Source organism: Mchenga conophoros, linkage group LG20 (assembly GCF_057382185.1).
Source record: "Mchenga conophoros isolate Kocher_MC1m ecotype Shallow Benthic linkage group LG20, M_conophoros_male_GT1.1, whole genome shotgun sequence".
NCBI classification, from domain to species: Eukaryota; Metazoa; Chordata; class Actinopteri; order Cichliformes; family Cichlidae; genus Mchenga; species Mchenga conophoros.
This window is the reverse complement of record NC_140545.1, coordinates 29,367,278-29,389,596: the sequence shown is the minus strand read 5'-3', so window position 1 is coordinate 29,389,596 and position 22,319 is coordinate 29,367,278. Positions and strand designations below refer to the sequence as shown.

General features: G+C 37.3%; 3 protein-coding genes across 5 annotated transcripts; 1 reads left to right on the top strand and 2 right to left on the bottom strand.

The window, feature by feature from the left end:
- Positions 1-85: 85 nt before the first annotated feature.
- LOC146551057 (uncharacterized) lies at positions 86-3,984 on the bottom strand. The gene is made up of 6 exons (XM_085260026.1): positions 3,873-3,984; positions 2,423-2,761; positions 1,651-1,731; positions 1,028-1,120; positions 888-943; positions 86-800 (listed from the first exon to the last, which is right to left on the bottom strand). The coding sequence occupies exons 1-6, from the start codon at positions 3,916-3,918 to the stop codon at positions 696-698; spliced, it is 720 nt and encodes a 239-aa protein (XP_085116152.1). The 5' UTR covers positions 3,919-3,984; the 3' UTR covers positions 86-695.
- Positions 3,985-5,235: 1,251 nt separating this feature from the next.
- LOC146551056 (polymeric immunoglobulin receptor-like) lies at positions 5,236-17,779 on the bottom strand. Of its 3 annotated transcripts, XM_085259404.1 has the most exons (9): positions 17,391-17,779; positions 15,769-15,832; positions 15,479-15,544; positions 7,823-7,876; positions 7,061-7,399; positions 6,653-6,976; positions 5,818-5,922; positions 5,709-5,743; positions 5,236-5,604 (listed from the first exon to the last, which is right to left on the bottom strand). In XM_085259404.1, the coding sequence occupies exons 4-9, from the start codon at positions 7,860-7,862 to the stop codon at positions 5,473-5,475; spliced, it is 975 nt and encodes a 324-aa protein (XP_085115530.1). In that variant the 5' UTR covers positions 7,863-7,876; positions 15,479-15,544; positions 15,769-15,832; positions 17,391-17,779; the 3' UTR covers positions 5,236-5,472. The 3 variants fall into 3 exon arrangements, with proteins under 3 accessions (XP_085115530.1, XP_085115529.1, XP_085115531.1); XM_085259403.1 differs by lacking the exons at positions 15,479-15,544; positions 15,769-15,832; positions 17,391-17,779 and having other exon boundaries at positions 7,823-7,902; XM_085259405.1 differs by lacking the exons at positions 15,479-15,544; positions 15,769-15,832; positions 17,391-17,779 and having other exon boundaries at positions 5,833-5,922; positions 7,823-7,902.
- On the top strand, positions 17,769-21,807 carry LOC146551055 (uncharacterized). Its single transcript, XM_085259406.1, has 6 exons — positions 17,769-17,928; positions 19,261-19,611; positions 19,710-19,802; positions 19,965-20,060; positions 20,249-20,289; positions 21,402-21,807. The coding sequence occupies exons 1-6, from the start codon at positions 17,889-17,891 to the stop codon at positions 21,513-21,515; spliced, it is 735 nt and encodes a 244-aa protein (XP_085115532.1). The 5' UTR covers positions 17,769-17,888; the 3' UTR covers positions 21,516-21,807.
- Positions 21,808-22,319: the final 512 nt, after the last annotated feature.

The following is a 22,319-nucleotide window of genomic DNA, read 5'->3' as shown; positions in this document are numbered from 1 at the left end:
TGCCTACTGTGTGTATATAAATTAATTGTCTCCCCTTTCTCCTTAGTCAGACCATCTATATTTTTGGCCCGAGTTTCAACCCTGTGTAATGTTCTCCTTATTCTGTAGTTTGCTTATTTTGCCTATTCATGTGTGCTTCTGGAGCTCAGGAAGATTTTGGAGTCATTTCTGAGTTTTCTTTGTGGATTTTTATGGACTTCAGTTTTTCACCTAAATAAAGACTGGTTTGTTTATTAGGTTATACACCTTGGGAGGTCCTTTTTGGCACAATTATAACATTTATAAGCAAACTGAACAAACACTATATCACATATAAACAGTCTTTTGTGGATTCAAGATGTTTTTCTGATCTTAATGTTCTTTTTCTTTTAGCTGCTCCCTTTATGAGCGTCACTCGAGTCATAAGAGATGCGTTTGACGACAAGTGCACACATACAAGTAGAGTTGTGGCGAGTCGAATAGGTACTAATGGAAAAGGGGCTTTAGTGCCAACTGTGCATTGTTTAAGTGCCACAGCCTTCATGAGTATTGTTGCTAAACATGTACAACACCTTATGACCACACGGCAGGTGCTTCCAGCATGGGACAAGTGGCCCCAACCTGGTAAAAGCAAGATGTTCCTAATAAATTGTTTGGTGAGTGATTAGATCGTTTTAGTTGCATTAGTTCTGATGGTGAGAAGGTGAAACAAAGGTTCAGAGGTTACAGTAGATTTTATTATGACTGCTGCAGGTTTCATCCACTGGGGGGGTGAAGTCTGCACATCTAGAGACTGGAGAGCACTTCCTGCATGTGGAAAACTGACAACACAGTGTAAAGTATTAGTTCTACATTCATATACTCGGTGATCCAGCCTCTGAATTTAGACATAAACAGAGATGATTCACCTCCAGGTTTCTGCTTGTGTTGTTCTTTGTGTCTGACTGCCTCCTGGTGGTCAAACCTGTGGAGCACAAATACAAAAGCTTTTCTTTTCTTTTTCTGTTTAGTTAAAATATTATTAATATTGAGCTAGAGGGACACTCACCGTCAGTCTCCCTTATTCTGATCCATTTGTAGAAGAGCAACACAACAGCAGCAAACAGCACAGAGACACATGTGACCAAAGGCAGGACATGAGCTGAGCAGGTAAGAAGAGACAGAGGAGTAAAAGAAAACATCAGAAAAATTAAATGAATAATAATTAAATCATTATTTAAGTGAATACTTTACCCACTTAAATACCTTTTGATGTAGAATATATAGACAGTATATAAAGTTTATTTATGCTACTTCCAACCACTTCTGCCTTCAAAAATGTACTTTTAACAGCTTAAAGGTGAAAAATTTGCATTTTGTGTATATAGTCATGAATCTGTATATACAAGAGCAGTCAGATGACAAATATTTTCAAGGACAAGGAAAATACAGGGAGTTCTTTTTGCTTATTTTTGCTCAACATGCTTATTTGTGCTTTCTCAGCTCCCAAGTCCAAGGCATCAACTTTATTTCACTCAGACCAGACAATAAAAACACTCCAGAGAGTCACTAGTTAAGCTTTCTGACTGACTCCTAAAACAAGGTTTTAAAAACTTGAAGTAGTCTTTACATTTTGTTATAAATAACAAAATATTCTGTAGATATGAGAGAGGTAGCTGCGCACACTCGTACCTTTGAAACTAAGAGCCTGAGCGGTTTCGTCAGTCTGCTGCTGTTCAAGCTGCCTCAGTGTCTCAGGGAAAGTCTTCAAGGCTGTGAATAACAAAATAAACCAGTTAATTAATGTAGCTGCATGATGCATGCAATACTTTATGACCAACAACTAAGTTTATTGATTTAAATATAATAATATGACATTTAAAAGATCAGCAGCTGTCTGTAATCTATAAAAAAAATGAAACGAGGGTTTTGGCAACATCGACTGTCGCCACCAATTACTGTATTTTTGGACCAGAGTATTTTTTTATACATGTTACCCGGGAACACAATAAGCTAACATTTGCAGAAATCTTGATAATAAAACGTAGAACCATTGATTTCTTAAACCATTACTTGGTTTAAGGCATGACTTAAGAATTAAGTGGGATTGTTCAATGTCTATGTGAGGTCATTTTTCTTATTTGTGACCTTCATGTCTGAAACAAAGGCTCACATCAGACTTTAACAGTAAAAGGTTGTTTTTTTTTGTTTAGTTTTTTTTAACCTCATGTTAAAATTGTAAAGTTTTAATATTATCAATACTGGCTCAATATCGGATTGTAAAGTAAAACATGTCTTGACTGTTCTTGCAGGTAAATCTGCAGGTGCGGCACTTGTATTACACAAAACAGATGAAACGAAATGGTGAAAACTTTATGGCTGATCCATAAAAATGCAATGCATTGTGAGGATTATGACTGAGGATTTTGATTTGTCCTTATTTATAAATGACGAAGAAACTCACCATCTATAACTCTGACTTCAAACTCCTGATATGAGTCTGGTAAGAGAGGCCGTTCCAAACCACACGAGTATCGTCCAGAGTCGGACTTTGTGAGCTCTGTGAAGCTCACATACAGAACTGTAGACGATACTGGAAAGGATCCCTCTTCATACTGGATGCTATATCGGCCCCTTTGAGCTGTGTCACCTTCAGTTTCAATGAGAACGTCTCCTTCTTCGCATTTATCCTTACAGAGAAACTTTTTTCTTCCAGATAAGGAGAAGGAGCACTCCACTGTGATACTGCCTCCTTCTGTGTGGATGATTGTTTTTGCACTGATGAGCCCACAGCTACACAGCGCTGTGGAAAACATACATAATGATAGTGATTACTCTTTTCTGTTAAACGTTAATTGTTGAACAGAATCCAGCATCAGGCTGAGAACGTTCAGCATATCTCTGATTCTGTTTAATTCATCTAGTTTATTACCGACAATCAAGATTTACGTCTGCATTCGTCTCTCTTTCATATAATTAACTCTATATTTGTTAAATCTTACAGTGTGGAAATTTTACTCTGGGTTAAAAGGTCCAGTCAGTTAACTGCTAAGTTAAAATTTTAAAACTCTTTTTCTTTTTACCTTATGTCATTCTCATTAAATATGTTTCCCTTCTTTCTTTGCACAAGGTTTTACTACTTCGTCAAAGGAAACCAAATATATATACAAATGTTAATTTTTGGCTGGAAAATTGTCAAAATAATGTTTATTATGTTACACCCCGGCCTAGGCAACCGGCGTGCAACGCAGAAAAATAAAAATAAGGAAAAAACACACGACAAAAAAACCCACTAAGGCTCTCCACCAAATTCCCAAAACGGAAGTGTCTCAAAACAAAAGTATTGACAAAACCCATTTACAGCTATTTACAACAAACTATTTATTTACAACACGGGGGGAGATCGCGACCATGACATACTGAAACACAAGGCTTAAATACATAGAAGGAGCAATCAGGGAATGGACCACAGGAGGGAAACACAGCTGGGGCAAATTAGACCTGACGAGACAAGGAAACGTAAACTGAACACACTAAGATAACACAGACTTTCAAAGTAAAGCAGGAAATACATGACAGTCACGCAAAAAACAAAAAACTGACAACACCGAAACGTAACAATAAATAAAAACATAAATTAAATAGCACTATGACAGAAAACAAAAGGAAATAAGTATTAATCACAATTTGCGTGGTTTCCTTTCTTTTAGCATTGGGCCAGTTAGGTTTAGATAGGTTTTTTTTTTACACTCCTTTTAGTTCTTACTAAATTAGATTACAAAAATATATTGAAACAGATGCATATGATTAATACTGGAACACTGAAATGCACTATAAAGTAAAGCGCCTGAGTGAACCTATAGCTGCTTTAAACCGCTTGAATCAATATGATGAGAAGGACAATGAGTTCTCACCTGAGAAGAAGAAGGACCAGTAGAAGAGGAGACAGTGGATGTTCATTCTGAAGTTAATTCAGTAGGAGAATAAACTGCAGGAGATCACTTCACTGCTTCTAGTCTCTAAATATCTGAGCAGTCGGGAAGCTGAAGCTACACACTTCAGTGTCTCGCTTCCTCATTTTGCTTTGAACTTTTCTTCTACACCCACCATTTAATTGTGTTAGGAATCAGTCAGTCCTATTGACCTGCAGCTGGTTCAGAATTCACCAGTAATACTTGCCCAGTAAAGGCCTATCTTCACTGGTTACCAGTAAAATATAGGATTTAAAGATTGTTTTCTTTGTTTTGAAAACACAAAGGTTACCCTCCCCGCTAACGCTGCAGAAAATAAAATCTTAAAAACAAAAACACTTTAACTGAACCCCCGCTGAGGTTCACCTGGAGTGAACTTTAACGCCACATCTTCCTTCCTACAATAACTTTTTCAACCTGAGTATTTTTTGTTGGGATGTTGACTGTCTGAAATTTAATGGTCACAGTATGTCTGACCACATTGTTTAATTATTTACAGTTTATGTATTTCATGTACATCAGTGCCCATTTTTGATGAAGGCAGCAGAAGGTAAATGCTCTTTTTGTCTTGTTCTAAGTTGCCATGTGCCTAATACAACACGAAGTGGATATATTTTGTAAGTCATATCCTCTGTTTACGTGATAATGTCTCTAAAATATACATATTTACTCTACAAAGAGTAAATATATGAACATCAAAGTTAGTTACATTTGATAAGCTCCTCCTGAAAACTCTGCAGCATAATTTCAAAGAGATTAAAAATAGACACCAGGTGCCTCTCTGACAAGTAGTCGCTTCCTTATTGTGGTGAAGACAGATGTAAGAAAAAATAGATCATCTACATCTCCTGTCAGAAGTGATCAGTATTCTGTGGAGTCAGATTGAGGCTGGATAGCATATTGTGTTTGTATATATATATATATATATTGAGAGGTACCTGAGGTAACCTGAGTTCCTCCTCAGGGCCGTAAAAATTACAGCAATGCAGATTTCTTATAATAATAGTAATGAAAGTGGAAGTCATCATGAAAAAGAATAGAAATAAACGGAAGTTCTTGACATGTATCTAGCAGACAAAAGAATAATTATGATTCATGTGACATTACCAATAAATTACATTCACAGGGCCGCATTTAAGGGGATCAGATATCATTTAAACATTGAAATTTAACTTCACGCTCATTGACTTGAGACATTCCTTGCCTAGCAATAAACCAGTGAAGGCTAATGTTGATTTTATGTTTTTTCTCTTTATTTCATTATGTAGACATGAAAAAAAGTAAAACTCTCCAAATTGTTCGTACTGTTTAAGCTTTATTGTCACATGCAGCAAAAATACCACGAGAAACTACTACATCTTTACTGAATACTCCATAACTAACCAGGTAACACTTACTTTTAACTGAATAAAAGATTTACCAAAGTAAATCCACACCTTTTGCCTTTCTTCTTCTTTTCTAACTAAATTTATAAACAATGTGAGGAAAAGGAAAAGACACATTCTACCAGAAAGAAACCCCCCCGAACATAACCTATTGATTATCAGTGCAGATTTGCATTTGGTGGAGGCTCAAATAAAGAGTACAGCGCTTCTTCCCTGCTGCTGAGCTCCTGGTATGTTGACCCGTCAGTGGCACTTTGGTAGACTTCAGCAACATCATCATAGACAGCAACCTAAAACAAACAAACAATCGATCAAGCAAACAGACAGACCTACAAACAAATTATTGGGATGACAAGGAGTGATAGCTGAAATAACTGATTTCAGAGAGAAATACCTCCATATTTCTTCCATTACCTCTCGTGTTCACATCTGTAAGATATAGCAGAAACGTGTTTTTTTCTTTCCTTTTAATAGAAACTTAATAAACAATAAAAGTAACTTACACTGAACACGCTTACGCTTTATCTTCAGTTTGTAGAAGAGCAGAACAAAAACAGCGAGTAGCACCACAACCACAGTCACGCATACAGCCAGCAGCAGGATGTTACCTGATTGAGAGGCGGGGGAGAGTGGGAACGATTGAACAAATTAAACCATTTGCACATGAGAATTGCAGATGACCTCGGGCAAATTAGCTTGTAATTTTCTCTCATATAGTACACCTTCAAGGTCTGTACGATGAAGCAGGATTGGAGTCTGCTTAATAAGATCCAAAGTAGTAGTTGTATAAACACTGACTCTTACAAACTTCATTCCTGCTGGTTTTAATTCTTGTTTTCATACTTGTTCATTGCATGATCTCACTTTTAACACTCCTGGGACTGCAGCTGAAAGAAGAGGACTAAACGACTGAGGAGAAAAGAGTTTTATGCACATTAAAATAATTTAACAAACTGCCTGAAACCCTGGATCAACTTATTGAGGTGGTAACCGTCTTTGTGTGATTCCTGATATTGAAGTAAACTTAATCAGATAAGGAAAGGATTTTCTGGTTATACTGAACTTTATTTGTGATAAGGGCTCTAAAAGATGCCTCACATATTCTCCCATTTTAAAATGAGATATAAGCTTGATTATAACCTGCTACTCTTTGATTAAGGGATGTAAGTTGACACAGGGTTTCTGCAGACTGCATCAAGTTGGACTGGAAAAGTTCATTCTTCATCTTGAAAACACAATGAAAGCAAATGGAAGGACTACTATGGACCATTGCATGTATCAGTAAAGTCGTTCATCAGACCCGGAGACATGCAGGTACATTTTCCAGTAGAAACTCACCATCTGTTACTGAGATCTCAAATTCCAGGCATGTATTTTTTGCATCTTTTTTTCGCACGCCACACTTGTACCGCCCAGAGTCCGACTTGATTAGGTTTGTGATGGTCACGTTAAAGGCCGTGTTACTCCAATACTCAATTTCATGTCTGCCATTCATAATTGTGAGATTATTTGTGTTGATGATCGTTGTTTTACATTCATCTTTACAGAGGAACTTTATGTTTCGTGAATGTAAAGGCAAGAGGCATCTGATTGTAACCTCTCCTCCCACAGTAGCACTGTAGACTTTGGGTTTACCATTGGTGATATCTTCTTCACAGAGTTCTGTTGAGATATAAAAATATAGATTGACATAGAGAACTACCTGAAGCAATCAATATAAAATCCTTGACTTTGGAAGAAACTCACCTCTAACTTTGAGCTCTACTACCTGAAATAAATTCAGGGATGAAGAATTGCTCACACCAATTTTGTACCGTCCAGAGTCAGACTGGGTCAGCTCTTTGATGACTGCATGCACTCTCTTGTCACTTATGTCATATCGTATTATGTATCTGCCACTCTCAGCTCTGTTTTCAGTAGTTTCAATGAGGATGTCTTCCTTTTCAGTGTCATTCCTGCAGATATATTTTCTACTTCCTGCAGGCACTTCATGGTCAAGTTCAATTCTGAAGTCTTCGCCTTCCACTTTTGTATAAAGGTTTGTTTGTGCGTTGATGAGATGAGTATTTTTGTCAAATAGTCCTGCTGTGATATAAAGAACAACACCCTTGGTCAATATAAAACTCTTGTTTGTGACTCAACTCAAGAGTTGTGAGTATTTAGCTAATTTAATACCTTCTTTTATTTTGATTATTTTCTCTAATGTCTCTAATTTATGAAATTTGCAGGTGTGTTTTTCTTGCTTTTGTCATCCAAATTTGACATTTCTGGGTTTTGGATTTAAACCCTGGACAGTAAGAAATATTTTGGACTATTTTATTGACAAACAATGATATCAATATCAATAAAAAAGCATTCAAAATTTGCAAATTCATAGTCTCTGTGTGTTCAGAGATAAATTAGTATGAATTTAACTTTTTTTGCCCAGAAACTGGTAATAATGATAATGAAAACTTCACAAAATGTGAGCTGCTGTATTTAAGAGTCATTCTGGTGACGGATACTCACCTGATAAGACACAGAAGAACAGAACATGGTGGATATTCATTCTGAATCTTGAGCCTGTTGGTTTGACAGTCAGACAATCAACAAATGGCTGGAGAACTGCCTCTGTCTGGTGTTTAAATAAATCCTTGCAACTTCTCAGTTTAACCTTTACCAACTTCCTGAGTTAAGTTACTCCACTAAACTGTTATGTCACCCCCCTGCCGCCTTCTCCAAAACTGAGCTTTTACTCAATTTCCCACTCAGTCTTCCTTATTTTTGTTTTGACTGTGACCTCATTTGGAAATAATAACCTGAGATAAATGTTGAACATTTTTAGATGATGCCTGTCACCCCTTTCCTCCAGTTAAACCACTTCACTCTTCCTCACTGGTATCTATTTGGCATTTACGTCTCAGGTGTTGACAGATCTTTCTCCCGGTTGAATACAACTGACAAGGATGATTCTCTACAAACTGACTAAACAAACACCTTAGATATTTAAACATATTCTTTTCTTGAAAAGGTCAAACTGGCAGATGTGTCAAAAAAAACTGCAGCATCATTTTTTAAGTGCTGAGACTGATTCTTGCACTTCTGTGTGATTTTTGTGCCTAACAGGGTTCAGGTCACGGGGGTAACAGTCTGAGCAGAGAAACGCAGTCTTCCCTCACCCCAGCATCCTCTTCCAGCTCATCCAGGGGGACACTGAGACAGCCAGCCGGGAGAGATAATCTCCAAGGCAACTCCTGGGTCTGCTCCGGGGCAACTCCCGGTACAACATGCCTGGACTTCCTCACCGTGAAGGCGCCCAGGAAGAATCCTTGTCAGGTGCCCAAACCACCTCAGCTGGCTTCTTTTGATGTGGAGGAGCAGTGGCTTTATTTTGAGTCCCTCTTGAATGACCCAGCTCCTTGCCCTATCTCCAAGGGACAGCCCAGCCACTCTTCCTTAGAGGAAACTAATTTCTGCTGCTTGTATCCACGACTTCATTCTTTCGGGTACTACTCAGAGCTCGTGACCATAGGTGAGGGTAGGAAGATAGACTGACTGATAAATCGACAGCTTCACTTTTATGCTCAGGTCTCTCTCTAACACAACATATTAGTAAAGCTTCCACATCACTGCGGACATCACCTCAATCTGTCTGTCAAAAGCAAACATGAAATCCTGAGGCCACCAAAGTGGACACACTCCACCACCTGGTTACGCCTAGATCTTACGTCCACAGAAACACTCCAGGTTTTATAAATTAAGGATTTATATTAATAAACATGATGATGATTGTGTGGATGATGATGAAGAGCATGTTCAGGAAGACTATGGTGATAATAATTAGAGTAGTCAGAACTTTCCATCTGAGCACAACTAAAGAACAAATGTTACACAAAGAAAAGCATTTAAGATAAATTAAGGTGATGAGTCCCCACCCAGCATTCAGCACATGAGACAGATTGGACATTTCTTTTAAGTGTAAAGGAAAAAACACTTTCTGTTTCTGCCTGTGTGACACATACATTCTTTTTCTAGTTCCCTTTTCTGAAAAGTTTTCATTACAACATATTTTCCTGCACCCACACACTCTTGCATCCTCAGTAATTTTTGCACACTTGTTTTTATGATTATCGTTCTTTTACCAAAGTCTATTTTAAACTTCCACCTCCAGAACTTAATTCAAACTGAAGTCTGTTTATTAAATAATTTTGAAATGATTTGTATATTGGTGGTTTAAACTGAGCTATATAAATTTGACTTGTTTAGTCAATGCAATGATAAAGTCTTATGAGTCTCTAAAGCCCCTGGTCCCTCTGAATTGTATTTACAGGGATTATATATGACAAAGAAAAAGAAAAAACTTATTTCAAGTTTCACTTTAGATTCTAAACTGAGAAAAATGTGCCACCCTGAAATTTCTCTTTTTGTATAAACACGTCTCAGTTTAACCTCCAAACATACAATTTCTATTTTATAGGACATCTGACAAATTTCAGTTGAATTCGATTGGCTGTTACTCATAGAAGGTATGCAGCATAATTTAAACATAATAATAGATGCCAGGTGCCACAATAAGGAAGTGACTACTTCCTTATTGTGGTGGAGACAGATCTGAGAAAGGCCGATTAGATTTTCTGTAAAAAATAAAAATGATCAGAATTAATCAGTACTTTGTGGAGTCACATTAGATAATATATTGTGTCTATTTCCGTACATAACAGGTTGTGATATTTAGAGATATCTGCATCTCAAGAGTCCCTTTCTCCTCAGGGGTCCGAAAGCCTGTGGTAATACAGATTTCTTAAATTGATATAAATGAAAGTGGAAGTGATCATCAAAAAAAGAATAGAATTAAACAGAAATTTCTTAACATGTATCTAGTAGGAAAAAATAGAACAACTTTGATTATATTGTATATTTGATGGTTCAAAGAGTATGAATTAGCTCAAGTAATATACTGTTAAAGAAAGTGTTAAGATTCTAAATATAAAGATCTCACATTGAAAATGAATTTAATGACAATGACATAAATTTTTTAAATCAAATAATGTTTTGAATCCCCCACCTGAATCTGCTATGCTAATCTCGTTTCGCTAACCTCAGTCAGCAAGGTAATCCTCCTTTATCTTATACTGGTTCTTGGTGCAGCCCTGTAGTTAATCTTCTTTTTGAAATCAGCTTCTGTAGCATTAAAGCTAACCTCTTTTAAGCTATTTTTTCTCTAATTGGCTATCTCTTGTAAACAGATGTTTGGAACAGTTGGTTGGTGGGTAGACCATATTAAGGATCTCTAGTTCCTTTGACCCCTTATGGAGCCTCGTAGAGAGAACTGTTTAAACCAGAGACAGAGGAGTTTGAAACCTCTGATTTTAGCTAACAGGGATTATCTTCTTTTAATGATGCTAGTTAAAATACAGAATTTCTGTTGGCAAAGTGTCTTAAAGGAAAAAACGTCTGTAAACATTTGTCTAGTTTTATCAGATACAGAATTTTTCTTACTTGTTTTCAGTAAATATGCTACTGGCCTATTTGTTCATAAAGTACAAACAAATTCAGGTGCAAAAAGTTTTCATACATGAGGCTGTTGATCTCTTTGTGGTGGTACTGGTTAACAGGTGAGATGCATTGGACATTCAGTTTATCTGATTATTTTTCACATATGGCATTGTTAGTCCATGCTGATTTATTAAAAACAGACCAATCAAGTGGTTGGAAATCTGGCTGTAGCTTATTTTGTACTACTTCTATACATTTTGTCCTGGCACTTTTCAGAGGACAAGTAACTAGATCAATTAGTAACTAGATTAATTAGGTGATTCAGATGAGTAGTAAGAATAATAATCACATTTTGCCACATAAAATTGTTTTTTATTTGTGTGTGTAATTTAACTTATGAAGCTGTGACAGCATATTTCGCATTTATTGCTGTATTCTTTTTCTTATTAGCATCAGATGGCTGCTTCATTTAGATTGAAGAATGTGTTCATTAAAATAAAAACATTTAAAGTGCAACAATTTTAGGATGTGGTTTTTATTTTTAATCAGTTTATATTTTTTCCCAAGTGAGCAAATTCCAGCAATATGAGATCAAAACGTTCGTTTATTGAACAGAAAATTACAGGTGTAAAAATGTGAAAAAACATCTGTTCACTTGTTTTATTATATAAATGCTTTTTATGACATCAAAAATTGTAAATGATAACGTGGTGAGTATTATGCAATGAGGTTAAATGTGCAGACTTTAGACTCAACCCTTATATCGAGCTCTAACTCCTGAAATAAACACAGGGAGGAAGAATTACTCGCAGGAAATTTGTACTGTCTTGGGTCAGACTGCGTCATGACTGCATGCAGTTTCTTGTTATTTGCGTCATATCTGAGCATTTCCTTTGAAAAATAAGCAAGACAAAAATTTTAAAATACTGTAAATACCGGCTTTAATGACTCATGTTATTATGCTACGCAGACCAAACCTCGCCATATTTTTACGAATCACGTATAACACCTTACATCTGGTGTGCATGATGGGCCATCACTGACTGGACACAAGCGCTTATCTGATATAATCACGATCAAATCAGATTTGGTATGTATCACAGTGCCATCTGTTGGTCAGAAAGGGACATTGCAGGTACCGGTCAATATGCGGGACATTTCATAAGGGACTAAGCCGGATAGTTGGCAACCCTACTATGGACATTACGTTTATTTTTGTTGCACAAATGGTAAAGTGGACAATGCTCAAAGACAGAAACAACTGCATTATACTGTTAACGCAACTTCGGCTCTTAGCAAGCACCTGCACAGACAGTATGCTAACAATAAGCTAGTCAAGAAGTCACTTTAACAGGTAACAAACTGATGAGCAGTTATGCTGCTGCCTCCGTTTCTACCTGTTTATGTTTCTGCAGTAGAATCACAGTGATGCTTTAAAGTCTCTTTGTGCTGGTGTGTGTTGGTGTGCAGGGCTGTAGCCTGTAGGGTTGTATTGTTGACATGAAAGTAATGTAACAAGTAGTATAATGAATGTCTTTCTACTGGGTGTAATTATATAAAGTACTCCATTACTTTTAAGAAAAGTGTTGTGTGCAATATGTGTAATAACTTTTTTTACTTTACTTTTTTTGAGCAATGAATTCAACACCAATCACAACAAAGACGGCCAATACCGCCAACATTCACAAACATTTGACTTAGTAGCATGTGATTCATTTGCATGAATGTAATGTCTTTGGTATGCTGATTAGAGATCAAGGTGACAATGAGCCAATGAGAACTTATCTTATCAGTTCCCATCCCCAGTGGTATATTTAAATAAACTAAAAATAAATAAATAAATAAATAAATAAAATCCTGAGCAGGTAACTCACCAGCAGTTTCCACCTTTGACTTCCATTTATAAAACAGTAGTAGTAAAACCACCTGCACCACAATGACAACCATCGTAGCACAAACCGCAGTAAATATGACAATCAGGGTGTAAACTATAAGAGACAAAGCAAGAAATTAGGAAGTTGATCAGGTGTGGTTTGCATTTTAACGAATACCTGCAAGATTTGGTGTTGAATAAACATGATAAATACACTTTTCTTCATACCGGTAGTGTCTATTTAAGACAGTGACCAAGCTCTGCCATTCCACATAGCACCTTATCTCTTCATTTTATTCATTTAATGTAGGTTTTGGATGATTTTTTTTTTTAAAAAAGTAAAGTAAAATCTGCCCAACATGAGCTGTTCTACAATCCCTAAAGCTACTTTTAGCTCAACTTTTGATCAGAAATAATTTCACAGTTATTTTGGTAGCTAGAAGAGCACAGAAGCACTAGAATCGTTGGAAAGTCATTCATGAAAATAACAGTACAGAAGAACAGAGCTGAATCCACTGCGGCTGCCTGACTAAAACCTGATGAAAACACTGCCCCCTTGTGGTAATAATTTTCATTAAATACTGTAGAGCAGGGCTGCCCAATCCCTGTCCTCAAGAGCTACTATCCTGCAGCTTTTTGTAGTATCAGGTAAATGTTAAGTGGTAGGAGCGTTTCTGCTGGGTTGTTGTTGTGGGGGGGGGGGGGGGGGGGGGGGATGAAAAATAATAAGGGACACTCATTGGAGTAATGGCGCGTCTCGTGTGTCTGTGAGTTATGCCTCCAGTCAAACATCCATGACCTCAAATAAGGCTACGTTCACACTGCAGGTCTTGATGCTCAATTCCGATTTTTTGATCAAATCCGATTTTTTGTCTGCGTGTTCACACTACAAATAAAATGCGAAAGCAAACGCGCTCTAGTGTGAACGCTCAAAGCGGCCGCATGCGCAAAAGAAGACGTCACACACAACGCGGTGTGTTTAGACCCAGAGCAAACAATATTGTTTGACAGATGGCCGTTAATATAAAGACTTCGGACTTTACGTTTCCCAATTTTTGCTTTAAGTTATTTTGTTATTTACATAATAATGTAGATAACCTAATAATGATCCTTATTGCTGTTTTAGAGAGGAGCGGTGCTTCAAAGGATGGTTGCAGATTTCTGTCAGAATCTGCAGGTTATACAGAACAAATAAAATGTTCACGTTTCTCCAACGTTGTCTTCCCAGCAGTTTCACTGACATCTACACTGGATGGCCAGGAAGCGTTCGCGATGTCTTCTCTGGCGCTGATAATTGGCTTCAGTCTTGTGTCGGTGACGTAAAAGGCGGATTTAATGCGACCTGACCGTTCACACAGCAGTCGCTTTCTAAAACATCGGATATGTATCGGATTCAGTACCACATACGAAAGTGACCCAGATCGGATTTGAAAATATCGGATTTGCGCCGTTCACACTGTCATAGCATGATCGGATATGGGTCGCATAGGGTCAAAAAAGTCGGATTTGATGCGCTTTCACCTGCAGTGTGAACGTAGCCTAACGGAACACTTTTAGATGCATCCCTACTCCAACACAGCTGAATCAAATGGTTTGATTACCTCTTCAGCATGCCATCATGTTTGGCAAAGGCCTGATAACAAGCCATTCATTTGATTCGGGTGTGTGGGAACAAGGATGCATCTAAAAGCTGCAGGACGGTAGCTCTCGAGGACCGGGATTGGGCACCCCTGCTGTAGAGCGTTTACCTATTGAACTTTTCAAAGCAGCTGTGCTGTTTAAGCACAATACAATGCTTTCTCTCTCAATCCAATTAAAGTATCCAAGTTGCTACTGATTGTTCTTGTTTTGTTCAGACTCTGTTGATGGACGCTAAAAAGTTGAAAAGATCATGAACACTTAAATACTGCAGGTGGTTAAGTGGTCTGAGTACAGTATTTGGTGTCAACTGATTTATGTACTACATACGACAATATGTAGTACATAAATCATATGTATTATTACATATTGTAGCCATAACTACAATATGTGGTCTACTAAAAAGACAAGCAGGAGAATAACCTGGGGTCCGTTCTTCGTACCTCGCTAAGTAAGTTAGCTGGATTTGATTGCTGATGATTTCGCGTGATCTTGGATCGTTCGGTTCTCCGAAGCTCATACGGGACTTGCTGTCATAGCAACAGATCCGTAAGCGTAAACCTGCTCGGGAGCAGGTTCACTTTATGTAAACAAGATTAGATCGCGGCCACTCAGGTATGTCCGCTTCATTTATACGAAAGCAACAGCGATATTTTTCCACTGTTTCACCATAAATAAATATTATCAATGTAACTAAAGATAATGCAGCACTTGATCCTTTTATTGATTTCATACAGATACATACAGGTCATTTCCTAAAAAAAGGGAAATGTACTATTAATCATTCTATTTCATGTATTTGATTATTTCAGATGTAATTCACAGTTCAGAGTAGTAATAGTAAATTACTTCATGTAAGCAACATGAGAGACCACGGCTATAAAAGCGAAGGTGGATTTGGGAAGTCTGTCGCAGCCATGTCCTGTCCGTATACGCGAGCCACCCATTGCGGAAGGTGCAAGATTGATAAGGAGAGTCCTCAGAATTCCGCGTATATCCGGTTGTTCAGTCTGACGTCACTAGCCGTGTCTGGACCTAAACTCCGCTGCAGGTCCATATATCAAACGATCACTATGGCATTACTGAGAGTTGAAAAACTGTCTAAAGTCTTTCATCTTTAATAAAATGATCAGCTGTAGGACTGCAAGGTAATTAAAGCCAAGAAGGTGGATTAATACCTGTAGTTGATTTCTCAGCCAGCTCCCGTTCATACAGTTTGGTGGTTGTAGGGAACGTGGTTGACGCTGTGAACAGTGAAAATTACATACTGTAATTTTCCACAGTCACTTTAGCTTTTTCTTAATTTTGTTTTATTAAACACAGGAGATGAAACTGTATGAAATAGTCATAGAAAGTCGAACTGAACTGACTCAATGTTGCCTTAACATATTCACACTTACACTCCCTGAATCTCACACAGGGAAACTCCCATAGAAGTGGGAGACTTACTTTGTAAGGTGTGTTTTACCTGAAATTGGATCGCTTGTGTCTTGACACCTCAGGCAGCTCTTTGCTTTTCTCTGGATACTGAGCTGTAAAAATGAAATAAAATACAGTGAAAATGAGATGCAGTCAGTAATATTATAAAGGATATACTTTGCATTTAAATAGCTGTGGTACATGTCTTAAAAATGTCTGAAACCCAAAACAATATAGATAAATATAGAAAACAATTATTTGTACGTTTAGTGCATTTTAAAATGAGGAAGTAGTGAGTCAAGAATGTGCACTGCTGAGCCACATTTAAGCCTAATATAGCACCGCTATTATTCCTTCACTACATTTATTGAAATTGAAATTACCTGTTTTTTCCTTACTAAGTATGGAAGTTTTATTAATTAATTGATCTCAGCATTTTCAGTCTTTTCATTTGAATGACTCTGTCTTCTTTTTACTTAATGAGTTCATTCAACTCAATAAAGTTTTCAAAAACTTTGCAGACTTAGCAGCTCTCCAGAACCTTCTTTTGCACTTTAAAGAAGTTCCTGATGAAAACTACTACTTTTGTCTCTACATAATACATACAATGATATTAACTATTGCAAATGATGGTATTGGCTTGAGTCCCTACCAGTAACACCTGCTTCTAATACTTCCAAAAGTTCTACTATGGAAAGAAGTCGATCTACATGATAGATCATTTCTGCCGCTTGTATCCGCGATCTTGATCTTTTGGTCACTACCCACAGCTTGTGACCATAGGTGAGGATAGGCACATCTTTATTGATTAGAGTTTGTTACAGTTTTCAAACCTGATTTTGCCTCAGCATGGTCATTATGCTTCTGATAAAATTAAACTATTTACCCCATAGTCTCAAAGTTATTTACACATTAAAAAAAGTGACAGCGTGACAGGTTTCTCAAAGAGAAAGTGGAAGAAAAACGTTTAAGGAAACTTTCCAAACTTCCACCGGTCTGTTTATGCTTACTTTGTTTCACAGAGTGTAAACATCAGTGTCATAATAAATATCATTATCATTCTGTTTTAACACACACAGACACAATAACACAAATGAGCCTGTCTACAGTTGAATTTCGATTTCATTACAAAATACCAATTAATTTTGTATTTGTGTGGTAAAAAGAAAATCCTTTATTGTGCCAATATCATATTTTGTTTGTAAAAAAAGAAACATGAATTTTAATTTCAAATTGAAAGCCCTCAGAAATGTCTTATATGCGCAATTTTTCTCTGAAACTAGAAGGCTGTTATAAGGAAACTTCCTGTTTCCACAGACCAGTTTATACGTAGATCAACAGAATACGCCCTCATATTGTTACTCAGTCAATATCACACGTCAGTCTGATTTTGGATTTCATAATAATAGCCTTGTGAAATCGCTACCATGATCTTGTTTGTGTGTGAATTCAGAATCTATTGCAAGGAAAGTTTTTGTTTCCACAGACCAATGGAAGAGTAGATGACAGGGTACACACTCAGCGTTACTTTATGGAACTTTGGATTTCAAAATAATAGCGCTTCAGATGCGTTTATATCAGCTACTTTTTCATCTAGTTTCAGAATGCACATTTTTAAATTTAGGTATTCATTTCTATTTCAAAACAAACAAATGAAAAAACAACCAGTACCCGGAAGAGAAAAATATGTCCTTTCCCCCTCTTTTTTTGAAAAAGAAAAATGCAGTTCTGCCACCAGCATGTTCATGTTCTTGCATTTTTAGAAATTTCAAAATGATATACTCATTGAGCGTGCTTCCTCATAGCAGCTGTTTTCCTGCAATCTCTCTTGTGAAATCTTAAAGTAATTACAACACCTTAAAGGTCAGTGAGGGTTCATGAAAGAGCATACAGTTAATCTTATAATTAAAAAAAAACTAAACAAAAAAAACTTTCTTATTTCATATCTTTATAAGAAAAAAATACCAATAACAGCTTTCTTTCAAAGTCATCTGACCGTGACTTAGCTAAATCAAGTGTCCTGCTGTGACTGTATTAAGAGAAATGATGCAAAAATTTGGGTGGAGAGTAGGGCTGACTGTTTATTTAGCAGAACAAGTTCTTCATTTAGAAATAAGGAGTTTCTGATATGACAGTGAAATTCAAGGATTCGAGTGATAAAGTCTCAACATGAAAGTCCGTCACATTGTTATCTGCTTCATCTTCCTCAGTAAGTACATTTACCTGTATTATTTCTAAAGGTTTTTGTTATTTGATTTAATTTTTAAGATTCATTAGTCACTATGGAGATTTTACCTTCATCATTCTGACACCACTTGTCTCTTTCTTGCATTTCATGTATTTCTCAGAATAGTTTATACATCAACACAGGAACACATTTATTCTGATTAACCAAAGAGCCTTTTCCAACTATATTAGCATTTTCTAAACCAAACTTTTTTTTGTTAACTTGCATTCAGAGCCTCAGGAATAGTCGTGAGGTTGAGTAACATAATCAACATATTATAACATAATCAAACACCCTTTCGCAGCAGTGGTGAACTACTGCTTAATGTTAAACGGGTCTTGTGCTGCTCATAATTAGCCAAAGACTTACCTTGATTTGGGTGCACAGTTATGATATTGTGACTTATAATGTGACTTGGTGATAAATTTCTTCATGAGGGGCACTGATGTGTTCAAAATGTCTGTGAAGACATTAATAAAACAACAGTGCGTGAGTCACTTTTGCATTATGGTGGTCTGTCAGTAATGCTCACTTGGATGAGGCCACTGACATGGGTAAACACAGCAGCAGCTGCAAGCTCGTTACCACAGCTGTGGTAATTATCAGATACCAGCCCATTTGAACCAGCCGGAAATTATGCAAAATGATCTGTCAGCTCATTTTGCATAATTTCGTGTTAATGGTGACGAAGAGGCTACGTGTAAAATCATAAGACCATATGTTTGAAAAATCCTTACTGATTTATTTACCACAGCTGTCCAACTCATGTATTTCTTAGATAAATAATATTTTAAGTGTTTTAACACCTTTGTTTATTTTACTAAATTATTACATTGTGCATTTATTTATTTATTTTTGCACTTGACTGGGAATGCAGTGATCTTAGCTTTACACAGGGGGTGCTGTGGCACCCTCAACACTCCCACAGCGCCACTTGAATTTTGCCAATGCACTTTATAAAGTTCATAAAAGCAGAATGAGTCTCTTGGTGGAGCTGAGGCTTAAATACTTGTGAAAACAAAGCAGACTTTCACAAGTAAGTACGTCTTCAGCTTCAGTATCCACTGAAAGAACATCAGCATTTAGTTGATGGTTAAAGGATAAAATTAAGCAAGAAAATCAACCTAGGTGAACATAGAGAGATTCTAAATATTAATTACAGCTGATAAAACATTAATATAGTATTTCAGGTGTTAGGAAATGTGGATATTTGTACAGAGAATTATTGTTAAATCAATTTGTTGATCTTCAAATTATCACCAGACCCGAATATCTATTTGAGTGATAGTAATGATTTACTAATCTTTTCCATAGCACTGCAGGATGGAAACACTGTTCCTTACAATGCAAAGATTGCCATGCACACAGGAGTGGAAGGAGGAAACATCACAGTTAAATGTTCATTTTATATCTTTGGAAAGTGGAAGCTCTTATGTAAGGACCAATGTGAAAGGGGAAACATTCTCATTGAAACAGCCGACCTTGTAGCTCAAAGAGGCAGATACTTTATTAAATACAAAGAAGAAGAGTTTCCAACACGTCATGCAGTTTTTTATGTCAGCATCACACAGCTGGAAAAATCTGACTCGGGGCTGTACCGGTGCTATTTGGACAGAGACTTGGATCCATATTTGTTTGATAGCTTTCAGCTCACGGTGACAGAAGGTGAGTTTTTACTAGTCATCAATAACATGCAATATTTTCATTGCTCACTGATAACTTCTTTACATCAGTAATGTTTCTGATTGTGTCCCTGTTTGCAGCATCAACAGCTTCAACACCAGCATTGGGCCCGCAATCTTTTTCAACTTCCACAGCAATCACTAAACAGCCTAAAATAACATTTGTAAATTCAGGTGCAGTGAAATATATTTCACAAGTTATTTCTCTCAATCCAGAAACATGAAGGGGTAGTTTTTCTATACATAAATACATACGTACATACATATATAAGAACAGTAGTTTTTATACAAAGATTATATTCTCCCATATTTTGGTCTTCTCTTTTCTCTCTGCAGGTTTTCTCTGGCCTGTGGTTATAGCTGTAGTCATGGTGTTTTTGGTGTTGTTTGTTGTTGTGCATCTCATCTGCAAAAAGAAGACTACGGACTCTTGTGAGTTATGTTTCACCTCTTTGGCACCTTTATGATAAGCTGATTAGTGATTCTAATGTGTGGATTTTTAACCCTGTAACCGACTGCTGACATTTGTGGAGCGCACAGAGTGTACAGTCTCCAACCAGCCTTACATCTAAGAATATTTCATGTTTGTCTAATACTTTTCTGTGTTTTACCGTTTTCAGGTTTGAAGAAACAGAAAATTATGAATTATGAAAAGAGCGAGGTAATTTGTACAGAATCTATTGTTTATGATGTCAACATGACGAATACCAATGAAGGCAGGGGGAGGAATCTTGTTTTGCATCTTTTATGAACAGCATAAAGCAGCGCTTATAGTACACTGACTTGGCCCAAAAGTTTTATACTCAGCCAGAACAACAATAATGATGGCACTATTCCTAATTAGGGATGGGTACCGGTATCGTTCTGACATTGTAAGTGCGCATGCGCCATTAGCGTGCTGCCTGCTGTAACCCTAATTTCCCTCGGGATGAATAAAGTATTCTGATTCTGATTCTGATTAAACGGTAGTAACCAGACCGAAAAGCAGCGCACATTTCGGTGCTTTTTTTTCCTGAGCTGTGATACACTTTAGATTCTAGCCAATCATTTTACGTTTCCGAGGATAGTAGGCGGGGCCAGGTACGTACGTTCTTTTAGAGCAGAGCTACAGATTAAAAATGCCGCACGTAGCATAATGTTGTTCATGTGTAATTTACGCTGAGTAGGCTAACCACGTTATTACATTAATGCATGTAAGGTGAACTAGCAAACACCATCGTAGTTAAATGCGGCTGTCTTCTTGCTTGATGGCAGATACTCCCTTCACCCTGGCCAAAAATGACCAAAGAAAAAGTGGAAAACAGCTAAACATGAGAGGTTTTTCGACAAAGTTTGTGTTCTCCATTCTTTAAGCACCGGTTTGAGCACCGTTTAAGCACTGGCACTGTTTCAAAAGTACCGGTTTGGCACCGGTATCGGATAAAACCTAAACGATACCCATCCCTATTCGTAATGCCTCATTCTATGCACTACATTACCCAGAATGCCTGGAGCCATTCTGGGTAATGTAGTCCTTATTATTACTATATATCAGGGATGGGCAACTCCAGGCCTCAAAGGCCGGTGTCCTGCAGGTGTTAGATATCACCGTGAGTTAACGCACCTGAATCAAATGATTAGTTCATTACCATGCCTCTGGAGAACTTCAAGACATGTTGAGGAGATAGGACATCAGCCCTTGAGGCCTGGAGTTCCCCCACCTAAAGGTGCTTATCTCAAACCTCAAGAGCTTCTGATTTAACAGGGTTACTTTCATCATTCTGTCTTTTCCAGATTGTTCTCTATGACAATCCTCTGACGTTGCCACCTGAAGAGTCAGTATACCAGAGCCTGGATCCAGCCAGCAGGGATGAAGACCAAGTGTACCTTACACTTAAACAGACATGAAAGCACAAATAATCCAGCATTCAGGCCTGAATTTATGTGTCACAACAGACACAGATTGATACAACAGACAACATCTTTAAACACTTCTTTATTCTTCACTTTACTAAAAGATAACGATTTTACAGATTGAGCATTATGATCATTATAATATTTTGGTTTAAAATAATTTCTCTTCTCATTCTGGTGCAAAATTAGAGCTCATCTTATATTCAAAGGCACCACCTGGGGGTGCTGTAGGAGTAGTGACAAATATCAGGATTAAATAACAGCTCATCAAACTGATCTGTAAAGTTGCAAAGCAAAAATAAACATTTGTATATTGGTATGTCTTCTTTCCAAACAGGTTTTCCAAACTCTGAGAACCAGAGGGGAAAACAAACCCTCCTACCCTAAAAACCACGAAGCACTCTGAGAGTGCAAACATCCACCAAAGTTTTATTAGAATTCACACAAACCTTTTTGAGTTATTGTGTTTACACACAGAAAGAATGACACACATGCATGTTAAAACTACCAGAAACATAACCTACTTGGAGATGGTTACAACAGAAAAAGAAAAAATAATTGCAATTTCATTTATTTATTTGGGGGGATTTTTTTTTTTTGTCATCCACCCATTTTCTTCCGGTCCAACCTGGCCACCAAGATCTCTCCCTTGGCCCCCCCTTCCAGGCCTGTCTCCTGGGCAGGGCCCTGGTAACCCTATCCCAGGCAGGGTGAACTGTTCCCTTGAGCTTACACTGATAAGTGCCTTTGTCGGGTCCTTCACCCAGACCAATTTGCCATGGGAGACCCTACCAGGGA